General features: G+C 45.4%; 1 protein-coding gene across 2 annotated transcripts in view; it reads left to right on the top strand.

Moving 5' to 3' along the window:
* Positions 1–23278, top strand: part of cdh8 (cadherin 8) — a 270165-nt gene that overhangs the window by 180958 nt on the left and 65929 nt on the right. For both annotated transcript variants that reach the window (XM_041192408.1, XM_041192407.1), the window contains exon 5: positions 1740–1907. In XM_041192408.1, the coding sequence (XP_041048342.1) occupies positions 1740–1907 (168 nt within the window). The remainder of the gene's footprint in view (positions 1–1739; positions 1908–23278) is intronic.

Raw genomic sequence — 23278 nt, 5'->3', positions numbered from 1 at the left:
ACATTTTTTAAAAAAGTCTACCATTTAGAAATCGCCACTAAAATTGCCTGGAGCTTGGGGGAGTATCACAATACCATGGAGATTATTGAAGTGACTCCTGTGGCTATAATTGACCTGTGAGCAGGAACGCTTGCTCATGATTTCCTGACTGGTTGAGTGGAAATTAGGTGAGAGTCATATTGAGCCTAACAGTGATGCTAATCCCTCTTCTATCCCACCCACCTCTGCCTACCTGAAACATATTATTGCCTCACACGGCCACTTGTTCAAGACACCTTGTTGTTGGTAGCACAAGTGAATTGGACACCATCAAGAGTCAAAGCCGTCAGAAAGGGAGGGGAGAAGTTAATTTTATTTTTAAACACCTTTCTTTTAGAAAGTATTGACTTATGTATATAGCACTTTTTACAACCTCAAGCTATCCCAAAACAATTTACAAACAACTAATTAATTTTTTTGAAGTGCTGTTGTAATATAGGAAATTTAGCAGCCAGTTTGTGCACAGCTAGATCTCATAAACAGATTTCATTTTGCAGGATGGAGTATTGAAGTGCAGACATAAATGAAAAGATGAGGCTGTGAAATTCCAGGGGACATGAGGCAGAAAGCTACCATGTGGGTGCTGGGGTGGGGCAGCATTTTGGGCAGGTGCTTTTTCAGCGATGTTGACTGAACATTGGTGAGGACGCCAGTTAGAACTCCTCTGCTGCTATTGAAGATAGTGCCTGTGATCTTTTATATCCACCTGAGATGGCAGACAAGACCTCAGTTTAAATTGTCAACTTTCAGCTCCTTCTCCAACACTGCAATTCCCCTTCCACATGCACTTGGAGCGTCAGATCAAATTTTATACTCAAGCCGATGGAATGGGAGTTCTGACTCAGGCAAGAATGCTCCCCACTGAGCTGTAGCTGATACCACTACTTAAATGATTCCCCGTTCAAAACAGTACTTAGAAATGAATTTGCTGTCCAATTTGTGTGACAGATTTGAGGTCCAGCATGGATTACAAGAAGGGTCAAATGCTCCCTTTCTTTACCCTCAATGCAATCCTTAACTCCTACTGTAGCAAAGATGCCTCTCTGTCTCCTGCATTCACCATGCTATGTGACCTTTCTGAATTACTCAAAAAGCAGCAAGGGCTGTGCGACACACTGGAAACTGAGCTGACACGGGGCTCAAAATTCATTTCACACTGAACCTTGTGCAATCAGCAGTGAAAGGAAACTCTCATTCCATCAGCCTGGGCTGGTTTGGAACTCTGAACCACCAGGGGTGAAAGGAGACTTGCCTCTCTCTCAGGTAGACATTTAATTAACTTAGCTGAGAATGTACTTAGCTGCTACGATTAAACATGTACAAGGTAAAAGGGGGATAAAGAGAATTGCTGGCTCTTCAATTATTGAACTGTTTTCCAAAGGAGTAGTGTCCTCAAGGAAAGGACAATAAAAATCAGGATCAGGAGAAGTCAACCCTGAGCATATTAAAGATCCCTTGAGTGTCATGGTTTTAGAAGACTAGACAGCAATACTGGTAGATTAAATTTCCCCTGGCACTCTCAACTTGAATGGCAATGCACATGAGTGAATCCATATTCCTGTTCCAAAAATACATTTTCACGGAAAAAAAGTTTAATAAAAATAGGATTTGTCCATCGAATTATAAAAGCAGTTTTAACCTTTCAGATTTCCATTCACATTTTATGTTTCCTTTAAACACTGTCTCTTTTTCTGCACTAGGGATTATAAGGACGGCCCTTCCGAACATGGATCGGGAAGCAAGGGAGGAATATCTTGTGGTGATACAAGCAAAGGATATGGGCGGCCACATGGGAGGTCTCTCCGGGACAACAACTGTTACAGTCACATTGACTGATGTTAATGACAACCCACCCAAGTTTACACAGAGTAAGTATCATCAATCACGGTCTTTCTGTGCTTTGATCGTAACCCAAATGTAAGATTTTTCTTATTATATGTTGAAGGAATGCGGGTTATTAAAAAAAAACCTGTGGAACAGGTTTATGTTATATAAGCATCACTTGAGCAGCCACCCATACAGCCTCCATCTGCACAACCTGACATGGCTCAGTGCCTTTTCTCCAAAGGCAAACTGTGCTCCTCAATCCTCCAATGAATATGATTGTAATTGTTGCACACCCTATGTAGCTTCTCACTGAGCCGGCTCTGTTGCATTCCTATTATCTTCTGTCTCTCGTTGTTTGCTGGAGTTTTCACAGGACCAAGTATGGCCTTAGATGTCACCTCGCTGCACAGATTCTTTGCATTTCTGATTCTTTGTTCCTCTTTCTGTTTTCTCCATTTCTGGATGAAATGATAAACCCAGGTCTCCTCTGTCCTTTTATAGTATGTGGAAGATTCCACAGCACTATTGTGCAGGAGAAATTTGCACGGCTTTGGGAAAGCAGCTGCAGATTTAGACTAATTGGATGGTTCTTTCAAAGCTACAGCACAGGCACGGTGTACAATGGCTTCGTCACTGCCGTGTGATTCTTAGGGCTGAAATTTACTGGCCTCCTGCGAGTGGGAAAAGAGGTGGGTGAACTGATAAATTAGGGCACCATGCCATTGTTCCACCTAATCCTGCCACAATTGTATGGGCAGCGGGGGGATGCTTCAGGTGAGTTGCCCACCTGTGGACTAATTGAGGTCCTTAAGTGGGAAATGAATGCCCAATTATGGGCCCCATCCTGTCGCTGCTCCAATGTAACATATAGTATGCGCCCAACATGCCTGGTGGGCTTAACCCTATGGGCTGCTGGTCAGTAAAAGGGAAGGAATGTGCTGTCTTTCTGGTCCCCCTGTGCCAATTGTAAATCCCTTCCCACAGGTTTGCCTCTCCACATTCACCGCACCCCCCCCCACCCCCCCCGACCCCACCAAACCCAACCTGCCCAACACACTTGCTGGAACCTGTGAGCCCAGCCCCTGGATGCCTGGGTCCATCACTGAATTCCACCTCCTTGGCCTACCTGCTATACTGGCAGTGGCCACTGCTCCTGCCTGGCGCTGCTGTGGTGTAGAGCTGCCAACCTCTGTTGGCCGGTAGCTCTATGAGGTGTCGCCTGGGAGATTTGTGGTGACTGACTTGGTGCTACAGAATTTGAATGCTGCTGAAAAAGGAGACCTTTTTGTTGAAGCTATTCATCTCACACTCATTAGGCCAATTCGCAAGAATATTCCAGTGTCAGGGAAACATCAACTTTATACTGCATGAGAAGAGAGTGCTGATTAGTTGGCAAGTGGACTCTGATTGGCAGAGGTGTTGCCATGGAGAATGCACCAGTGATGGTGACTGATAACTAACTACCAAGTGTTGTTTGAAATTTAAACTAGGCAGCTTGACTCTTGTAGCTGAAACAGGCGCAATGTGTGTACATGTTCTTTCTGTTTACAAAGAACAGGGCCCTGTGTACTAATATATGTAGCTTCCAGTACACACAGATGCTCCAGACTGTGAGCCTGACTGACAATCTTAAATTGTTCGCCCACGCAATCCTTGGCACACTGAGGATTATTTAGCAAATGTTGTCCAATCGCAGAATCACATCTAATGTTTGACACTGTTTGAGTTTAGTGAGCTGCTTGGGTACGGTCCGTACCTTGCCTGTTGCGTAGTGGAAGGGACATGCTGTTTGCTCTTACTATCTATTTTTATATTACTAGCTAACTTTCTCTGATACTCTCCTTACTCCCTCTTTATTCGTTTTCTAGTCGTTCTTTGCTGGTTCTTAAAATCTGCCCAATCTTCTGACTGACCATGAATCTTTGTACAGTGTTTCTTTCAAATGGAAATGATCAAGCGTATGGGAAAACCATCACCTGAAACTTTCCCTCCAAGTCACACACACCCTGACTTCATTTGGGTCAAAATCCTTGAATTCCCTCCCTAACAGCTAATTGAGTGTTACCATACAGACAGCAGCAGTACAAGAAAGCAGCTCACCACCACCTTCTCAAGGGCAATTAGGGGTGGGCAAATTAATACTGGTTTTGCCAACACCACTTACATCACATGATAAAATTGAAAACAAATATATTACCAACTAGGGTCACTTGGCAGTGATCAGGAGCAGAAATGTCAGCTGCTTTTTTCCCTTGCCTAAGCAATGAACATCAAGGCTGAGTGTCATACCCCTAAGCTAACCTAGTCGAGATTGCCTGGCTAGAAATGGGTTCCTGGGTCTCTGCTGGTGTATATAGAATCAATCATCAACTTTATAAACTCACTAAGATATTTGTTGGGTTACTTCTATCCACTGTTTAACGGGAGAAAGAGGTTATTTACGTAAAACCCAACTGTCGGGTAATCAAGTGGGGGAATAGAACAATAATTCCTAGAGCCTAAAGTAAAAACATATTTTAAAAATAAATAGTCACATATTCATGCATAGGCCACACACTCATGCCAAATCTCTGATTAAAAAATGATTGACTGGTGAGTTATGAGAACTCTGTTGGTTGGAACGGATGTTTTGTACGTAGATCTCGAGCCACCAAACTAAAACTGATGCATCAGTACAAATGGCATGTATTTTCCAACTGGGGGAATTCAAGTCTAAATTTTAAAGTACTTCATTAAATTCTGCTGTGTGCTATTTTTCAGTGGCTGTTGACTTATTTAAAATGACCAGCTTGACATCTACCTAAAAATAGGCAACTGAAGAATATGGCACAACTGTGAACCTTGTCAATTGGGAAATAAACTCTTATGAGTGATCATAACACCCTGTTCAAGTTTTCTAAAGGTTGGTGGCCTATGTCATATCCTTGATTCATTGTCAGGAACCTTGTCAAAGAGCAAGTCTCATTAGAATTGCTATTAAAAGTTAACAACATGTCATTCCCGAGTGACATAGCCCAGTGTGGACTGGAACCAAACTGTATCATATTGATTATACAACGTCCAGTTCTTGGTCAGTGGACATCAGTGCTTCTGAGGACCATAACATGAACTCAAGAGCTACTGGCCTGGGGAGGGGAAAGTTTAGCCTGAGTGCTGTTGAATGAACTTTGCTGTTCGGAGTATGTGTGGACTCCACGTGTTGACATCATCTCTGACGCCCTCACTATCTCTATTGACATGCATTGTCCAGCATCATGCATGCAAAATGGGCATTTGACTGAGGTGCCAGATGGCAGCATCTTGACAGGAGGAATAGAAGAAAAGAGAAAAAGCTGAGGGCAGACAAGATGACTGGAGACAAGGGCGGAATGAAGTGGACAGGAGAAGAGGAGACAAATGGAGAGAATAGTAGAAAAGTGAAGAGGAGAGAACAGGAAAGGAGCAAGAAGGGGAGGTGAGCTGAGGTGAGGATTTGAAAGGAGAAAAGAGAAGAAAGGAGATGAAAAGAGAGGAGAGGGGAACATAAGTACATATGAAAAAGCAGCTGGAATAGACCTTCAAGCCTGCTCCACCATTGAATATCATCATGGCTGATCTGCTACCTCAGTTAGACCTTCCTGTACTACCCCCATATCCCTTAATTCCTTTAGTACCAAAAATGTATCTACCTTTGTCTTGAATGTGTTCAGCGACTAAGCATCCACAGCTCTCTGCTGTAGAGAATTCCAAAGATCCACAAAGCTTTGAGTTAAGAAATTTCCCCTCAAGTGAGCTTTAATGGCCAACCCCTTACTCTGAGGCTGTGACCCCCAATATTACTTTCCCTAGTCAGGGGAAGCATCTTTCCAGCAACTACTCAATTAAACATTTTGAAAATATTGTATATTTTAGTGAAGCCAATGCTCATTCTTCTGAACTCCAAGAAATATAGTTCCAGTCTGCTTGATAAGGGGGAGGTGGTAGCGTAGTGGTATTGTCATTGAACTAGTAATTCAGGGCCCCAGAGGGTCCGGGTTTGAATCCTACCATGGCAGATGTTGGAATTTGAATTCAATAAAAATCTGGAACTAAAAAGTCTGATAATGACCATGAAACCATTGTCAATTGCTGTAAAAACCCATCTGGTTCACTACATTTAGGGAAAGAAATCTGCTGTCCTTACATGTGACTCACAGCAATGTAGTTAACTCTGAAAGCCACTCAGTTGTAGCAAACTGCTAGAAAGTCAAAAATGGAACTGGATGGACCAGCTGGCATCAACCTAGGCATCGGAAACTACAATGGCAAACCCAGCCCTGTCAACCCTGCAAAGTTTTCCTTACTAACACTTGGGGGCTAGTGCCAAAATTGGGAGAGCTGTTCAAGACTAGTCAAGCAACAGCTTGACATAGTCATACTCATGGAATCATACCTTACAGATAATGTTCCAGACACCACCATCACCATCCCTGGGTATGTCCTGTCCCATGGGTAGGACAGACCCACCAGAGATGGTGGCACGGTGGTATAGAGTCGGGAGGGAATTGTCCTGGGAGTCCCCAAATGGTCTCTGGACCACATGGTGTCTCATGGCATCAGGTCAAAAATGGGTGGGAAAACCTCCTGCTGATTACCACATACCATCCCCCCTCAAATGATGAATCAGTGCTTCTCTATGTTGAACACCACTTGGAGGAAGCACTCTGGGTGGGGCCTTCAATGTCCATCAACAAGAGAAGCTCAGTAGCACCACCACTGGCCAAGTCCTAAATGACATAGCTATTAGGCTGGGTCTGCGGCAGGTGGTGAAGGAACCAACAAGAGAGGAAAACATACTTGACCTCATCCTCACCAACCTCCCTGCCACAGATGCAACTGTCCTTGAGAGCATCGGTAGGAGTGACCAACACTTGTGGAGTTGTTGTGGAGATGAAGTCCATCTTCATGTTGAGGATATTCTTAGTTGTGTTGTGTGGCACTACCACCGTGCTAAATGGGATACATTTCCGACAGATCCAGTAATTCAAGGCTGGACAACCATGGGGCAAGGTGTTCTGGGCCATCAGCAGCAGCAGAATTGTGCACAACCACAATGAAGAGTGCAGGCAGGCATGTCAGGAGTAGCACCAGGCACACCTAAAAATGAGACGTCAACCTGGTGAAGATATAATGCAGGACTCTTTGCATGCCAAGCAGCAGGTGATAGATAGAGCTTAGTGATTCCACAACCAACAGATCAGATCTAAGCTCTGCAGGCCTGCCACATCCTGTTGTGAATAGGACAATTAAACAATTCACTGGAGGAAGAGGGTCCATAAATATCCGCATCCTCAATGTTGGGCAGCCCAGCACAGCAGCACCTATTAACCTTCATTACAAAGGGAGTATAGGAGTGAGAATATAATACAGAGGAAGTATTACTACAATTGTACAGGGCCTTAGTGAGACCACAACTGAAGTACAGTTTTGGTTCCATACCTAAGGCATGGGACACTGGCCTTGGAGGGAATGGTTCACTAGACTGCTTCCTGTGATAAGTGATTGACCTCTGAAGAGAGATTTTTCTTATTTTTTATTAGATCATGGGATGTGGCTTCGCTGCCTAGGTCAGCTATTACAGTCCATCACTAATTGCCCTTGAGAAGGTGGTGGTGAGCTGCCTTCTTGAGCCGCTGCAGTCCATGTGGTGTAGGTACAGCCACAGTGCTGTTAGGAAGGGAGTTCCAGGATTTTGACCCAGTGATGGTGAAGGAACGGAGATATATTTCCAAGTCATGATAGTGAGTGACTTGGAGGGGATATTGGCAGTTACCATTGACCAGAAACTGAACTGGGCTAACCATATAAATACTGTGGCCACAAGAGCAGGTCAGATGCTAGGAATCCTGTGGTGACTAATTCACCTCCCGACTCCTCAAAGCCCGTCCACCATCTACAAGGCACAAGTCAGGAATGTGATGAAATACTCCTCACTTGTCTGCATGAGTGCAGCTCCCATAGCACTCAAGAAATTTTACACTGTCCAGGACAAAGCAGCCAACATTGTTGGCACCACATCCACAAACATTGTAGCAGTGTGTACCATCTACAAGGTGCACTGCTGGAACTCAACAAGCCCCCTTAGATAGCACCTTCCAAACCCACGACCACTACCACCTAGAAGGACAAAGGCAGCAGAAAGGTGGGAACACCACCACCTTGAAACTCCCCCCCAAATCACTCACCATCATAACATGGAAATATATCACCGTTCCTTCATTGTTGCTGGGTCAAAATCGTGGAATTCCCTTCCTAACGTCACTGTGGGTGTGCCTACATCATGTGGGCTGCAGTGGTTCAAGAATGCAGCTCAGCACCACCTTCTCAAGGGCAATTAAGGATGGGCAATAAATGCTGGCCCAGCCAGCGATGCCCACGTCCCGTGAATTAATTTTTAAAATTAGCATTTTCCCTACTACTGATCTCAGGCTAAGCGTCCATAGTTCCCTGTTTCCTCTCCCCATCCTTTCTTAAATAATGGGTTAGACTTGATACTTTTAATGCACAAGAACCATTCTGGAATGTGGCAAATTTTGGAAGATCAAAGCAAATTTATCCACTTTGTCTGCAGCTACCTTTTTTAAAACCCTCGAGTGCCGGGCATCAGTTCCAGGCAGCTTATCAACTTCAACTACCATTAATTTTTCGAGTACTATTTCTTTATTAGTAATGTTCCTAAGTTCCACATTTTCAATTAACCTTCTGGTTTCCCACTAATAGCAGAATTATTTTTTGTATCTTCTTTCATGAAGACAGATAAAAAGCATTTGTTACATTTCTGGGTCATTTCCTTATTCCTAATTATAATTTTTCCTGCTTTGGCCTGTAAAGAATCTAAAATTACTTTTGCTAATCTTATGCTTTTTACATATATATAGATATATATGCTTAGAAACGTTTACAATCTGTTTTTATGCCTCTTGCTAATTTGCTCTCATTTTATTTTCCATCTCTTTACCAACTTCTTGGTCATCCCTTGTTGAATTGTAAAATCCTCCCAGTGTGGGTTAGTAACTGTTAATTCAATGCTAAGGTCATGGTCTGTAGTAATGAACAAAATGCCATATTACTGCAATGGAATTGAGGTTAAGCCTTAGCCTGATGTTTGACCTGTATTTCACTGGCCTGTTATTTCTGCTTCCTGGGCATGATTCCATTGTTGCTTAATTAAATATTTTAGAGCCTCAAATATGCTTTGGTGACCTTGCACTCTTGTAATGTAGTGTGTGGTGGGAAAAACACACAACCGCCATAATACTGCATGCAGCTTATCTTGCCGGCAATATAAAATATGTTCCCCAGCTACTGCAGCTGAAAGATTTTCAATTAGTAATAAAATATAATTGCAACTAAATATCAGCTCAACATTCTTTCTCTTTATTTCTGTGTTTTTCCTCAAAACATTATTGCTTCCCTTTGAGTGAGACTGACATTATCAACACTGCAACACAGGGAAGTTCAAGAACATGACCTTAGTTAAATTAAATCCCACCATCACCATCCCTATGTATGTCCTGTCCCACCAGCAGGACAGACCTAGCAGAGGTGGTGGCACAATGATACACAGTCGGGAGGGATTTGCCCTGGGAATCCTCAACATCGATACCGGACCCCATGAAGTCTTATGGCATCAGGTCAAACAAGGGCAAGGAAACCTCCTGCCGATTACCATGTACCGCCATCCCTCCGCTGATGAATCAGTGTTCCTCCATGTTGAACACCACTTGGAGGAAGCACTGAGGGTGGCAAGGGCACAGAATGTACTCTGGGTGGGGGACTTCAATGTCCATCACCAAGAGTGGCTCGGTAGCACCACTATTGACCGAACTGGCCAACATAGCTGCAAGACTGGGCCTGCCGCAGGTGGTGAGGGAACCAGCAAGAGGGAAAACAGACTTGACCTCATCCTCACCAACCTGCCTGCCACAGATGTATCTGTCCATGACAGCATCGGTAGGAGTGAGCACCGCACAGTCACTGTGGAGACAAAGTCCTTTCACATTGAGGATACCCTCCGTCGTGTTTTGTGTGGCACTATTGCCGTACTAAATGGGATAGATTTCGAACAGATCTAGCAACACAAGACTGGGCATCAATGAGGCATTGTGGGACATCAGCAGCAGCAGAATTGTACTCAGACACAATCTGTAACCTCATGGCCTGGCATATCCCCCACTCTACAATTACCATCAAGCCAGGGGATCAACCCTGCTTCAATGAAGAGTGCAGGAGAGCATGTCAGGAGCAGCACCAGGCACACCTAAAAATGAGGTGCAACCTGGTGAAGCTATAACATGTGACTACTTGAGTACCAAATAGCATAAGCAGCAAGTGTTAGTCAGAGCTAAGCAATCCCACAACCAACGGATCAGATCTAAGCTCTGCAGTCTTGCCACACCCAGTTGTGAATGGTGGTGGACAATTAAATAACTCACTAGAGGAGGAGGCTCAACAAATATCTCCATCCCCAATGATGGAGCAGCTCAGAACATCAGTGCAAACGATAAGGCTGAAGCATTCTCAACAATCTTCAGCCAGAAGTGCCGAGTGGATGATCCATTTCGGCCTCCTCTGGAGGTCCCCAGCATCACAGATGCCAGCCTTCAGCCAATTCGATTCACTCCACGTGATATCAAGAAATGGCTGAAGGCACTGGATATTGCAAAGGCTATGGGCTCTGACAATATTCCGGCAATAGTACTGAAGACTTGTGCTCCAGAATTTGCCGTGCCCTTAGCCAAGCTGTTCCAGTACAGCTACAACACTGGCAACAACCCGGCTATGTGGGTAATTGCCCAGGTATGTCCTGTACACAAAAAGCAGGACAAGTCCAACATGGCCAATTATTGCCCCATCAGTCTACTCTCCATCATTAGTAAAGTAATGGAAGGGGTTACCAACAGTGCTATTAAGCAACATTTGCTTAGCAATAACCTGCTCACTGACGCCCAGTTTGGGTTCCACCAGGGTCACTCAGTTTCTGACCTCATTACAGCCTTGGTTCAAATATGGACAAAAGAGCTGAACTCCCAAGGTGAGGTTAGAGTGACTGCCCTTGACATCAAGGCTGTACGTGATAGTGTGTGGCATAAATTAGCCCCAGCAAAACTGGAGTCAATGGGAATCAGGGGGAAAACTCTCCACTGGTTGGAGCCATACCTAGCACAAAGAAAAATGTTTGAGATTGTTGGAGGTCAGTCAGCTCAGCTCCAGGACATCACTGCAGGAGTTCCTCAGGGTAGTGTCCTCGGCCAAACCATCTTCAGCTGCTTCATCATTCACCTTCCTCCATCATAAGGTCAGAAGTGGGGATATTCGCTGATGATTGCCCAATGTTCAGCACCATTCATGACTCCTCAGATACTGGAGCAGTCTATGTCCTAATGCAGCAAGGCCTGGACAATATCAAGGCTTGGGCTAACAAATGGCAAGTAACATTCATGCCACACAAGTGCCAGGCAATGGCTATCTCCAACAAGAGAGAATCCAACCAATGTTTAATGGCATTACCATCACTGAATCCCCCACTGTCAACATCCTAGGGGCTACCATTGACCAGAAACTGAACTGGACTAGCCATATAGATACTGTGGCCATAAGAGCAGGTCAGAGGCTAGGAATCGTGTGACAAGTAACTCACCTCCTGACTCCCCAAAGCCTGTCTACCATCTACAAGGCACAGGTCAGGACTGTGATGGAACACTCCCCACTTTCCTGAATGAGTGCAGCACCCACAACACTCAAGATTTTTGACACCATCCAGGACAAAGCAGCCCACTTTGTGGATGGCCCAAATCCACAAACATTCATTCCCTCCACTACTGACCCACAGTTGTAGCAGTGTGTGCCATCTACAAGATGCACTGCAGGAATTCACCAAGGTTTCTCCGATAGCACCTTCCAAACCCATGGCCACTACAACCTAGAAGGACAAGGGTGGCAGATAGATGGTAATCACCACCTGGAGGTTCCCCTCCAAGTCACTCACCATCCTGACTTGGAAATATATCGGCTGTTCCTTCACTGTCACTGGGTCAAAATCCTGGAACTCCCTTCCAACAGCACTGGGGTGTTCCTATGACACATGGACTGCAGCGGTTCAAGAAGGCAGCTCACCACCACCTTCTCAAGGGCAACTAGGGGTGGGTAATAAATGCTAGTTCAGCCAGCGAAAGCCACATTTTGTAAATGAATAAAAAAAAAGTTATTCAATCTCAGTGCTTCAAAATTTGCTGCTGTTTGCCAAACTCCTCTTCTGCTTACCTCTTTTCTCCTTTTCTCCGCTGTCCTCTCCTCCATCTCTTTATCTCTCATCTCATCTTCCCTCTTCTCTCTCCTGTCTCCACTCTCCTCTTCTCTCCTCTTCTTTCTTCTCATGCCCTCTCACCACCCCTTTTCTCCTTCCTCTCCTCTATTCCTCTCTTCTTCATTTCTCCCCTCGACTCTCCTCTTCACCACTATCCTCTTCTTTGTCACTCTTTGTTTCTCCCCTTGCCTCTCACGACCCTCCTCTCCTCCCTGCTCCTCACCTCCCCTTCTGTTTTTCTTCCCTTCACTTCACCTCTTATGTACCCTCTTCTCCAAACCTCTCCTCTCCCCCCATTCTTCTTTTTCATTCCTCTCCTCTCCCATTCAAAATCGAATTGAATAAATATTTTGTAGAACAACATTTATAGTTCAATGTGCTGTGATGGCTCCTTGAGCAATCGAATTAGCACAAACTGGTCAAGGGACCGCTTTGATAGCTCTACTAAAGGGCTGTATTGCCTCTTTCTACGCTATATTACTCTATGCATATGAAATAATTGTTGAGTGTTTCATTGACTATATCATTAGCCCTGACTAACTCTCTTAAGAGGAATGCAAACACAAAGAATATTGCACTTTCAATTCACAAATAGACAACGATTGTTTAATAAACCCACAGGCCTGAGGGTTTTATTCACGCAGTACTCTACATGATAAAGCATGATCCAGGTCGGCCAGTTTTCTATAAGTGTGATCTAGCTCTGGAGCCCTGCCTGCCAGGCATGCTCCTTTGGGAAATTGTGGGCACAATCCCCTTAAACGTTTCGGGTACTAGTGATCATGAGACTGCAGATCCCCGTATAAGGCGTTACCACTGGATTTCATATTCCACTGACCCAGATTGTCCTTTGGGAGCTGAAGGGATAAACACTAAAGTTAATGGACAGGAAAATGGGGACAATGCTCTTAAAGGGTGGTCGATCTGATCCCAGCAGTTCCTGCCCCCAGTTGAAGTGGAAATTCACTTGGAGATCTCCCCACTCTCCGCCATCAAGTTTCGTGATGTTTATTTTCCTGGTCCAACTACAGTACTAATGATGGAATGACACATCATGAAAGGAAGCTATTCAGCCCATCAGTCTGTGATGGCTCCTTGAAAGCAATCCAATTAGTACCAATCCTGCACTCCCCATCCCTTGACTGAGCCATTCTTTCCCCATACAACATTTCCCACATTACGGCAGTGACTACACTTCACCAGTGCTTCACTAGTTGTAAACTACTTTGGGACATCTTGAGGTAGTGAAAGATGCTATAAAAATGCAACTTTGGTTACCCACGTACCTACCAGGAGAAACAATTTCTCTCTATCTGCCCCATCAAAACCTTTCAGAATTTGAACAGCTCTCTTAAATCTTCTCTGCTCTCAGGAGACCAATCTCAGCTTCTCCAGTCTCTGCACATAACTGAAGTCCCTAATCCCTGGTATCATTCTAATAAGTCTCCTCTGGATCCTCTCTGAGACCTTGCATCCTTCTAAAAGTGTGGCACACAAAGCTGGACACGATGCTCCAATTGAGGGCTAACCAGCAATTTTATAAAGATCTAGCACAACATCCTTACTTCTGTGCTCCATACCTCTGTTTACAAAACCAAAGATCCTGCATCTTTTTTTTTAATAATAGCCTTCTCATCTTGTCCTGTCTCCTTCAAATGATATTAGAAGTGATTAAGGGTGGAGTTGCCTGGTCCCATTAGCGGTAGGTGTCATGGCAGGCATAAGCAGACAGCATGGTGAGAAGGTCAAAAATCGGTTTTATACCGTCATGAAACAAGTTTCCGATCGCTCGCTCCACCTGTCAATGGCGGGCTGCGTTTCCTGCTGCCGCACTTCAGGAACCTAATTTCAATATTTTAGCATCTCATTAGAAGCCCTGCTCACCGGAATTACCCCCCCACCATTGCTGAATCATCTGGGCACCGATTACCCAGATTGTACACCAACCTGTTTCACAACTGTACATAACCAAGGTGCACCTGGCGAGCTGCACTTCACTCGGGACTTCGAGGTTTGTTTGTTTACCTATCTTGCTTCTGGCAGCACTTGTGGTCATCAGTGCCAAGCTTCGAAGACAGCTCCGCATCACTTTTAGGGGGACAAACGGGCAGGTCACTACCTACCAGATCAGCCATATGAGGGTGGTTTTTCAATGGGCTGCAGGGCTAGGGCTTGCTTGGGGAAGGGGAAGAAGTGGCCCCAGGCGAGGGAAGAGGCTGCGGGGTGAGGAAAGGGGGGTATTCCAAGATGTGTGTGAGGGCACATGTTGACCTGTGCAAGTGGCCTTAAGGTGCTCTCCAGAGGAGATGGGGACAGATGGAGGTGTGAGCGTGTGTGTGAGAGAGTGAGTGGAGATGTTCCTTGAGTTGGCAGTGAGTGAGATGCCAGTGAATGTGTGATGCCCTTGTGAGTTTAGAGTGACAAGATGGTTACCTTAGCCTGGCAGCACAGTTGAGATCATTCATTGGTTTTCTGCATTGGATAGCCAACCTCTTCTGTGCAGCATTGGCACTGATCACCACTGGCACCGCTTCCCAAGCCAGAGCGGTGAGATTGCTGGGCCTGCTGCAGCCAGAGTGGGAGGGGGGTGGAGGACATCACGGTGGGCCTCTGAAAGGCCTTCCAGTGAACTCTTCCTGACTTTCAGGGCCATGTCTTCACTGGAGCAGTCCTGGGCTGCAAGCATTGAGAACTGTGTGCACGGCTGCAGCTTAGGCAGAGTGAAGAAACAGTGAGGTAACATCCTGCTTCCGGCAGCACTCGTGGTCATCAGTACCAGGCTTCGCAGGCAGCTCCACATCATTTTAGGGGGGGGCGGGTGATTCAGAGGCCACCTGCCAGCGAGGTGGCATATTTCCTGTGGGTACATAATTAATGAGGCTGGAAGTAGACAATATGGCGAGAAAACCCTCCACTGCTGCCGGCGGGTAAAATGTCTTCATTCACGCACCCCCCCCCAGCCACCCACCTCCCCCACCCCCACCCCGCTCCAGTCTCCTGCTGCTAGTGCAAACCCTGGACGATTCTGCCCTAAGTCAGGGGTCACACCTGCCAAAGTCAGGGAACTGGAGCATCAACACACCCCATCATCATGCCTTATAGGCTCATAGAATAACAGAACACTGAAGGAGGCCAATTGGCTCATCATGACTACTCCAGGTCATTGATAAAGCTATCTATTCACCACTACTCTCTGCTTTCTGTCACTTTGCCAATTTTATATCCAGGCTGCCACTGTCCCTTTCATCCCGCTAGAATTGCTACTTCTTTCAAGTCATCCAACTTTACTTATCCAACTGGGCTCATCACAGTGTTTCCAGCTCTTAACTCATTCATTCCCTGGACCACCAAACCCCTTGCTTCCCCCAACCCCTCCGTTTTGCTACAATCTTGAAGCTTTTTAAGATTGGTGTCCTGATTTACCTTTTTCAGTTTCGAGAGGATTTTATCCTTGAGACTTGGGCCTTCAGTAAGATTTCTCAGTTTAACAAAAACTTCTTTTTCTGTCCCGCTCTCTGCTGTTCAGTGGCTTATTTAGCCATCAGTCATCTGAACTTAAGGAGCCTACTGCAACCTTTAAACTAAATGTTTCTGATCAGGTAGCAAGCAATATGTCTATGATCACATTAATTAACAAAGGTTCAATTCTAGGCCTAATAGTACATGCAGAGAAATTCCTTCTCATTATGGAAAAGCACTTTATTCTTGTAGAAGATAATAAATTAACCCTTCAAGCTTCATTTGTCTCAACATGGTCATCACCACTTTCTCAAGGGCAGTTAGGCATGGGCAACAAATGCTGGCCTTGCCAACGATGCCTACATCCCATGAAAGAAGGAAAAAAAAAATGAGATCCCAAACAGATGCATAAAAATTCCAAGAGCTTTATTTAACAATCTGGGCCAATATTTATCTTCAGTTAACATCACAATAGCAGATTATCCGGTCCTTAGTGCTCTTTGTGGGATCTTGCTGTGCAAATTGGCTGCTGAGTTTCCTACACTACAACAGTGGCTGCACTTCACAGGTACTACATTGTCTGCAAAGTACTTGAAGATGTCCGGTGGCCCTGAATGGCGCTATAGAAATGCACGTTTTTCTTTTTCCTCAATGATCAGTTGAAACCAGACCTAAAACCAATCTGGCTCTATTCCTGACTCTAGCGGAATGTCTTACCCTATATTGCCATGGTTACAGCTTGAATCTCTTATTTGAGGAAACTGTAAACAAATGGATCAAATTTTGTTTTTGCTTTGAGATTTATTTGCCAAAGACGCAAACTCATGGGTTGTCGCCAGCCTTATAGTACCTATCCAACTGACTAACTGCTGTGCTCAAGCCTAGAGAAATGTGTGCCTATTTGACTGGGGAAGTCAAAAAGGAAGAACTCACATGTAAATAGTGCATTTTATGATCTCTGGGGGAAACAGTAGTATTGTGGCAATGTCACGGGACTAAGAATCCAGAGGCCAGACTAACGCCCTGGGGATATGGGTTTAAATCCCACCACAGGAGCTGGTGAAACTCAAATCCAATTAATTGTTGCGAAACTTGATTACTTACCTTGGAGCTCAGCAACTATAGTTCCCAGCGGGCCTGGGGACTTCTGCGCATGCGTCGGCTGGGAAAGGGCAGCACATGCTCGGTTGCTGTCCTTCACATCCTCAGGAGGGAAACCAGCCCTGCGCACATGTGCCGTTCATTGGTCAGGTGACCTGAAGAGGAACACCATTGCAGAAAGATGTCCCAGGGAACAGGACACAGGGAGGGGGAACAGGGAGAAGGTTCCAAACAAAGAAGGAGACCTTAAACCAGGGAGTGGGGACAGAAAGAGGTTGCAGAAGACAGCCCTAGGTAAAGGACAAGGGCGGAGATCAGGGATAGATCCTGTTAAACAAAGTTAAGAGAAAGGAGCAGAACAATTGACTTCAAATTAAAGAGGGAGAGCTGTGGGGAGCAAACCTGAAGCAGAGTGGGCTCGAGAGAAGCCCTGAAGATTTGACAGGGCAGCTGAATGTTGGCGACTCCATGCTGCGGACTATAGGGGCAAAGGTACCCTTTGGAGCAAGGGTGTTCTGCTTGGCACGGCCGAAGGTCTGAAATTGTGCTTGGAAGTTGAAGCTTGAGCGTATGCAGAGATCCAAAGGAAAAGAATCTAGGAAGGCGAGACTGAAACCCCACTCAGTTCAATGACATTTTGGGATGGGCAACAAATGCTGACCTTGCCAGCGATCGGCACATCCTATGAAAGAATTAAAAAAGACGCGCCAGTATATTTTACAGTCAAATAAACATTTCTTGAGTAGAGTCAATGTTGGAATTTAGGAACAATACTTTCAAGTATTGGGGTTAGTGGGTTGCAGTCAGGAGTTTCAGATTTGATGACCTTTTCTTCTCTCCTTGGTTCAGGGCCTGAGCGTAAAATAATGATTACACATGGAGCTTTCTGGTCTAAGTAAGTCAATAACACAGTCGGTGTGGAGTACATTTTGTACCCTTAAGTCATTGGAGAGAGGCTATATTTTTATTTCTTCAAAGCCAAATTGTCTGGGAGCTTCCACCATTGACATCCTTAGTCAATTAATTTCTTTATGGAGCAAGCGTCAGTTTTCCTTGATTTGCCAATCTTCATTGATTTCCAGTAAGTGCACAAAACAAAAAGTCATTTGGCATCCTTCCTGGATAGGCGCTTTGCCCACCACTTTGACATTGATCTTTCTTAACTTATTGCTTGTGTCAACCTACGTCCTTTCAACATGTGATTCGCAGGATAGTGTATAAAACTGCCGCGTGTACAGTATTTGAAACCTTGAGTCAGCAGGTGCCACAGCATGGATAATGTGCTGCAGACCCAGAGCCAAGCATCCAACTCCATGTCCTTTCCATTACCAAGTCTGCCTATTCCCACTGCTGTGACCTTGCCAGACTCCACTCCTGCCTCAGCTCATCAACTGCTGAAACCCTCATCCAGGCCTTTGTTAGCTCCGGACTCAATTATTCTAATGCTCTCCCAGCTGGTCTGCCACCTTACACCCTCGGCAAACTTGAGCTCAGCCCGCTTCTGCTCCCTCTATCCTAACCACCAAGTCACTCATCCATCACTCCTGTGCTCGCTGGCCCACATGAGCTCCCAGTCCTGCAAATCCTTGAGTATAAAATTTGCATCTTCATGTTCAAATCCCTCCTTGACTTCAACCCTCCCTGTCTCTGTAACTTCCTTTAGCCCTACAACCCTCTGAGAATTTGACATTACTCTGAACTTGTCCTCTTGCATATACCTGATTTTCATAGCTCTACCATTGGTATCCATGCCTTCAGCTGCTTAGGCCCTAAGCTCTCAAATTCCCTCACTAAAGCTCTCTACTTCTTAGCCGCTCTCCTCCTCCTTTAAGACATCCAATATAACTCACCACTTTGATCAAAGTTTTTGATCACCTGCCCTAATTTCTCTTTATCTGGCTTGATGTCAGTTATGTCTGGCCAGTTGGGATGTTTAACTACATTAATGGTGCTGTATAAGTGAAAATTATGATTGTTGTTGGCTCTGTGGCTATCGATAAGAGTTGACAAGACACTAGGTAAATCACTCAGGTGATCATTCTAAGAGTCAACCCAGGTTTCTTTACTGTACTTATCAGCAACTTACTCATAAAGGTTTATGGGCAGAGCTACTGGAGCAAGGTTATGACCTATTCTCACTAGAGAGACATGTGTGGCACTGTGTGATATAAAGGAGTATAAAGAAAATATAAAAGAGAATATGAAGAAAGGATTATAAAGAAATAGACAAGGAATTCTAAAAATAACTGGGCCAGGAGTTTTTGTTGATGTCATGGGTGGGAGAGGTGATCATCAACTTCCTGCTGAAATGATTGGGAAGTCACCTAATCTCTCTGCTGTTCTGGCTGGTGTGAGACCAGAGCCATTTTGAGGTCTAGGCCTTGTTGACTTAGGAACAAGAGTAAGCTATTTGGACCAGAGCCTGCGCCGCCATTCAATAAAATCATGGCTGATCTGATTGTGGTCTCAATTCCACTCTCCTGTCTGCCCATGCCCCATCACACCCCCCCCCCAACCCCCCATAAACCTTGATTCCCGTGTCTATCAAAAATCCAACTCAGCTTTGAATAAATTCAATGACTTAGTCCCCACTGCTCTCTGGGGAAGAGAATTCCACAGACTAACTTTTTTAAGGGGAAAAAGTCTCATCATCTCCATCTTAAAAAGGAGGCCTCTTATTCTTAAACTGTGCCCTCTGGTTCTAGTCTTGCCAACAAGAGGAAACATCTTCTTGGTATCCATCCTACTCAGTTCCCTCAGGATGTTATATGTTTCAGTAGGATTGCCTCATTCTTCTGAACTCCCATGGGTATAGGCCCAACCTGTTCAACCTTTCTTTATAAGATAAGCCCTTCATCCCAGGAATGATTTGAGTGAACCTTCTCTGAACTGCTTTTAATGCATTTAGATCCTTTTCCAAGTAAGGAGACCCAAGCTGTACACATTACTCCAGATGGGGTCTCAACAAGGACCTGTACAACTGCAGTAAAACTTCCCTGCTTTTATACTCCATTCCCCTTGCAATAAACATCAAGATTCCATTTGCCTTCTTAAAATCTTGCTATACCGGCATACTAACCTTTTGTGATTCATGGACCAGGGCACCCAGATCCCTCTGTACCACAGAGTTCTACAATCCCTCTCCATTTAAACCGTATACTGTTTTTCTATTCTTCCTGACAAAGTGGACACGTTCACATTGTCCCCCGTCATGGGCAGAATTTCACCCATGTCGGTCGGTCTCGTCGAGGATGGGCAGGGGTGGTTAGGAAGCCGGCCGCTGCACGCGATCGGGGCCGGAAGGCGATTTCACACTGCCGGGCCAATTAAGGGCCGCCCAGCATGAAACGCGAGCAGCAGCGTTGCCTGTGTGGGTGGGGGGGGTGGGGTTGTGGGGGGAGGAGTGCTAACTTCATGCGTACATGGGAATACACACTTCATAATCTCCCTGAGGCAACGAGCTGTCTCAGGGAGACAAAGAGGTATAATAAAATAATAAAGAGAATAAAAATGTAATGAAACATGTCCCCTCATGTAACTCTGTCACATAACCAGGGACATGTTATTAATTCAGCTTTAAAATTCTTGTTTCATTTTTATTTGCTTTAGGAAACCTCACCCCGCCCATGAATGAGGTTTCCTTAAAAAGTGCGAAGGCTACTTGGCCTTTTTGCCTGCCCATACGGTTGGCCTTCACAGGCCTTTTAGTTGTCGGCGGGCACGCGGCCGACTCTATCGCTCAAGTGCACGATGAGGTTGGGACGCCTGCCCAACGTCATCACGCGTCATTTTACGCTCGGTTGGGTCGGTTACGCACCAACCCGCCGAGCTAAAGATTTTGCCCTGTATTTCTGTTGCTAGATTTAAACACACTCAGTTAACCTATAACACTTTGGAGACTCCACCTCCTCTTGACAATTTCCTTTCCGACCTATCTTGGTATCATTGGCAAATTTAGCAACCACACATTTGTCCCTTCAGCCAGTTCAATGATTATAAATAGTTGTGGCCCTAGTACTGATCCCTGTGGCACTCCACTAGTTACAACTTGTCAATCCAAAAAAAGACCCTTTTATCCTGACTCTGCTTCCTGATAGCTAACCAATCCTTTATCCATGTTAATATGCGATCGGGGCCGGAAGGCAATTTCACACTGCCGGGCCAATTAAGGGCCGCCCAGCATGAAACCCCCAGCACCATGAGATCTTATTTTGTATAGTAACCTTTGATGTGGCACCTTATCAAATGCCTTTTTAAAATCAAGTACACCACATCTACTGGTTCCCCTTTATCGATGTTGCTTGTTACATGACCTTGACAAACTGCCTGAGCCATGTAGGCTTCCCACCATAGCTTATTGGGAAAAATGGCAGAATTTTTTTTTATTTATTCACGGGAAATGAGCTTCGATGGCTAGGCCACCATTTATTGCCCATCCCTACTTACCCTTGTTCAGAGGACATTTAAGAGCCAACCACACTGCTGTGGGTCTGGAGTCACGTGAAGGCCAGACTGGGTAAGGATTGCAGATTTCCCTCCTGAAAGGACATTAGTGTATCAGATGGGTTTTTACAGCAATGGTTTCATTGTCATCATCAGACTTTTAATTCCAGATTTTTTAAATGGATTCAAATTCAAGATTCAAACCCAGGTCCCCAGAGCATTACCCCAGGTGTCAGGAATACTAATCAGCGACAACACCACTATGCCACCACCTCCCCTGCTTCTTTACACAGAGAATGGTGAGAATGTGGAACTAGCCACCATAGTGAGTGGTTGAGGCAATTAAGATGGACGCATTTATGGGGGGTTGGTGAAGCACATGAGGGAGAAGGGAGTAGAGGGATATTCCGATAGAGTTAGATTGGAGAAAGCTCAAGTGGAATGTAAACACTGGAATGGAGGGATTGGGCTGTGCTGTACATTCTATGTAATTCTCAAGCTATTATGGTGGGATTTGAGCTCATGTTCTAACTGAGCTGAGTTATTAGCCCAGGAACATAACCGTGACTCAGCTGCAGTCCTCTGCATGAAATTATGAAGAGTGATCATTTACTTGAGGTATTGGAGAGTGATTGGCACCCAGGTCATCATAACCCCAGCATAGACCAATGCTTTGAGAGTCGACGAGAGTGGGAGATATATTTAAAAAGTAATAACAATTAAGGTGAAATATGGGGTCAAACCTTCCGGATTTCCACTCTGCTCCCTTTTTACTTACCCCAGACTGGAGCCACACATTTCTCACCTGGCTGAGCTTGCTGAAAAATGTGCATTTTAGATACTCCTGCAAGCCTGCTGTGCGGTACAGGATCACTGGGGGAGGTGGAGCCACGCCCCCACTTTACAGCATGAGAGCTGACGTAAAGTGGTAAGACTGAAGGTCCCTGCCACTTCGACAGGAGGGAAGGTAAGTGTGCAAGATAAGTGGGTGAGGGGGTGGGCTGCTCGGGAGGCGAGCTATAGTCAGGGGGTGGGGGTAGTCAGGGATTTGGGGTGTGGGGTGTAGACAGGGGGTGGAGGGTTTGAGTGGCCGGAGATAGGACGGTAGTCTTGGGCAGGGGGTCGGGGTAAGGGGTAGTCAGAATTGAGAGGTCATCACAGGGGGTGGGGGATCAGGTACTCAGGGGAGTGGAGGTGTTGTGCGGCAGTTGTGCGGTAGCTGGGGTCAGGGTGGTGGTTAGAGATGTGGCGGGTGTACTTGATTTTTGAGGTTCCATTGGTTTGGGGGAGTGGAAGGTAGCTGGGGTGTGGGGTTCAGGTGGTCAAGGGGAGGTGGGGGGGATTAGCCGGGGTTGGGAGAGTAGTCAGGGGGTCCATTGGGGGATTGGAGAGGTCAGTACCATAGTTACCCAGGAGTTAGAATTTGCTTTAATCCTTCTAACATTTCCTGGGTAACTATTCTGCTAAGAGAGTCAGAACCGTCCAAAGTCTCTGATTTAAACCAGAGTTTCAGAGGCGCAGGCAGCTGCAGGGTAATTGCCCAATGGAAGTTTAAACTTCCTGGGCAATTCCCATGCAGTCCTTACATGGGCACTTCCAGGGGGGGCCTCCAGCACATCTTCCAGGGTACCTCCGGGATAAGACCCCCATCTGGGAACTGAAGTTCTGGCCCATGATCTTTATGTCTTGGATCTCTGAGCTATTTGGTTGGAGTCGATTGAAACTGGGAAATGGCAGTTTTATCAGATGTTGTGCGTGACTCTGCTCTGAAGGTTTTCTTAAAAAAAAATATTGGTTATGATGAAAAAATGTTTTCAACAGCTGAATTCCTGGCAGTGTTAATAAGCTGACTGTTTAAAGCCTGTTACCTTTGGTCCATCTGAGTTGTTTCCAATACCACAGTCTGATTGATCTGGGGAGCTGTTGTGTAGCTTTGCAATGGCAGAAGCGGCTCAGATCTTTACATTCAGGCAGTAAATCCAAAAGAATATTGAGCAGAAAATCTAAGCTGAGGCTTCTTGGATTTGTGGAGTGTCATTAAATTCATCGGCTGGCAGATCCTCAGCTCACAAAACAGGAAATCTC

The sequence above is a fragment of the Carcharodon carcharias genome, chromosome 7, assembly GCF_017639515.1.
Source record: "Carcharodon carcharias isolate sCarCar2 chromosome 7, sCarCar2.pri, whole genome shotgun sequence".
Lineage (NCBI taxonomy): Eukaryota > Metazoa > Chordata > Chondrichthyes > Lamniformes > Lamnidae > Carcharodon > Carcharodon carcharias.
This window is presented reverse-complemented; position numbering and strand designations above follow the sequence as displayed.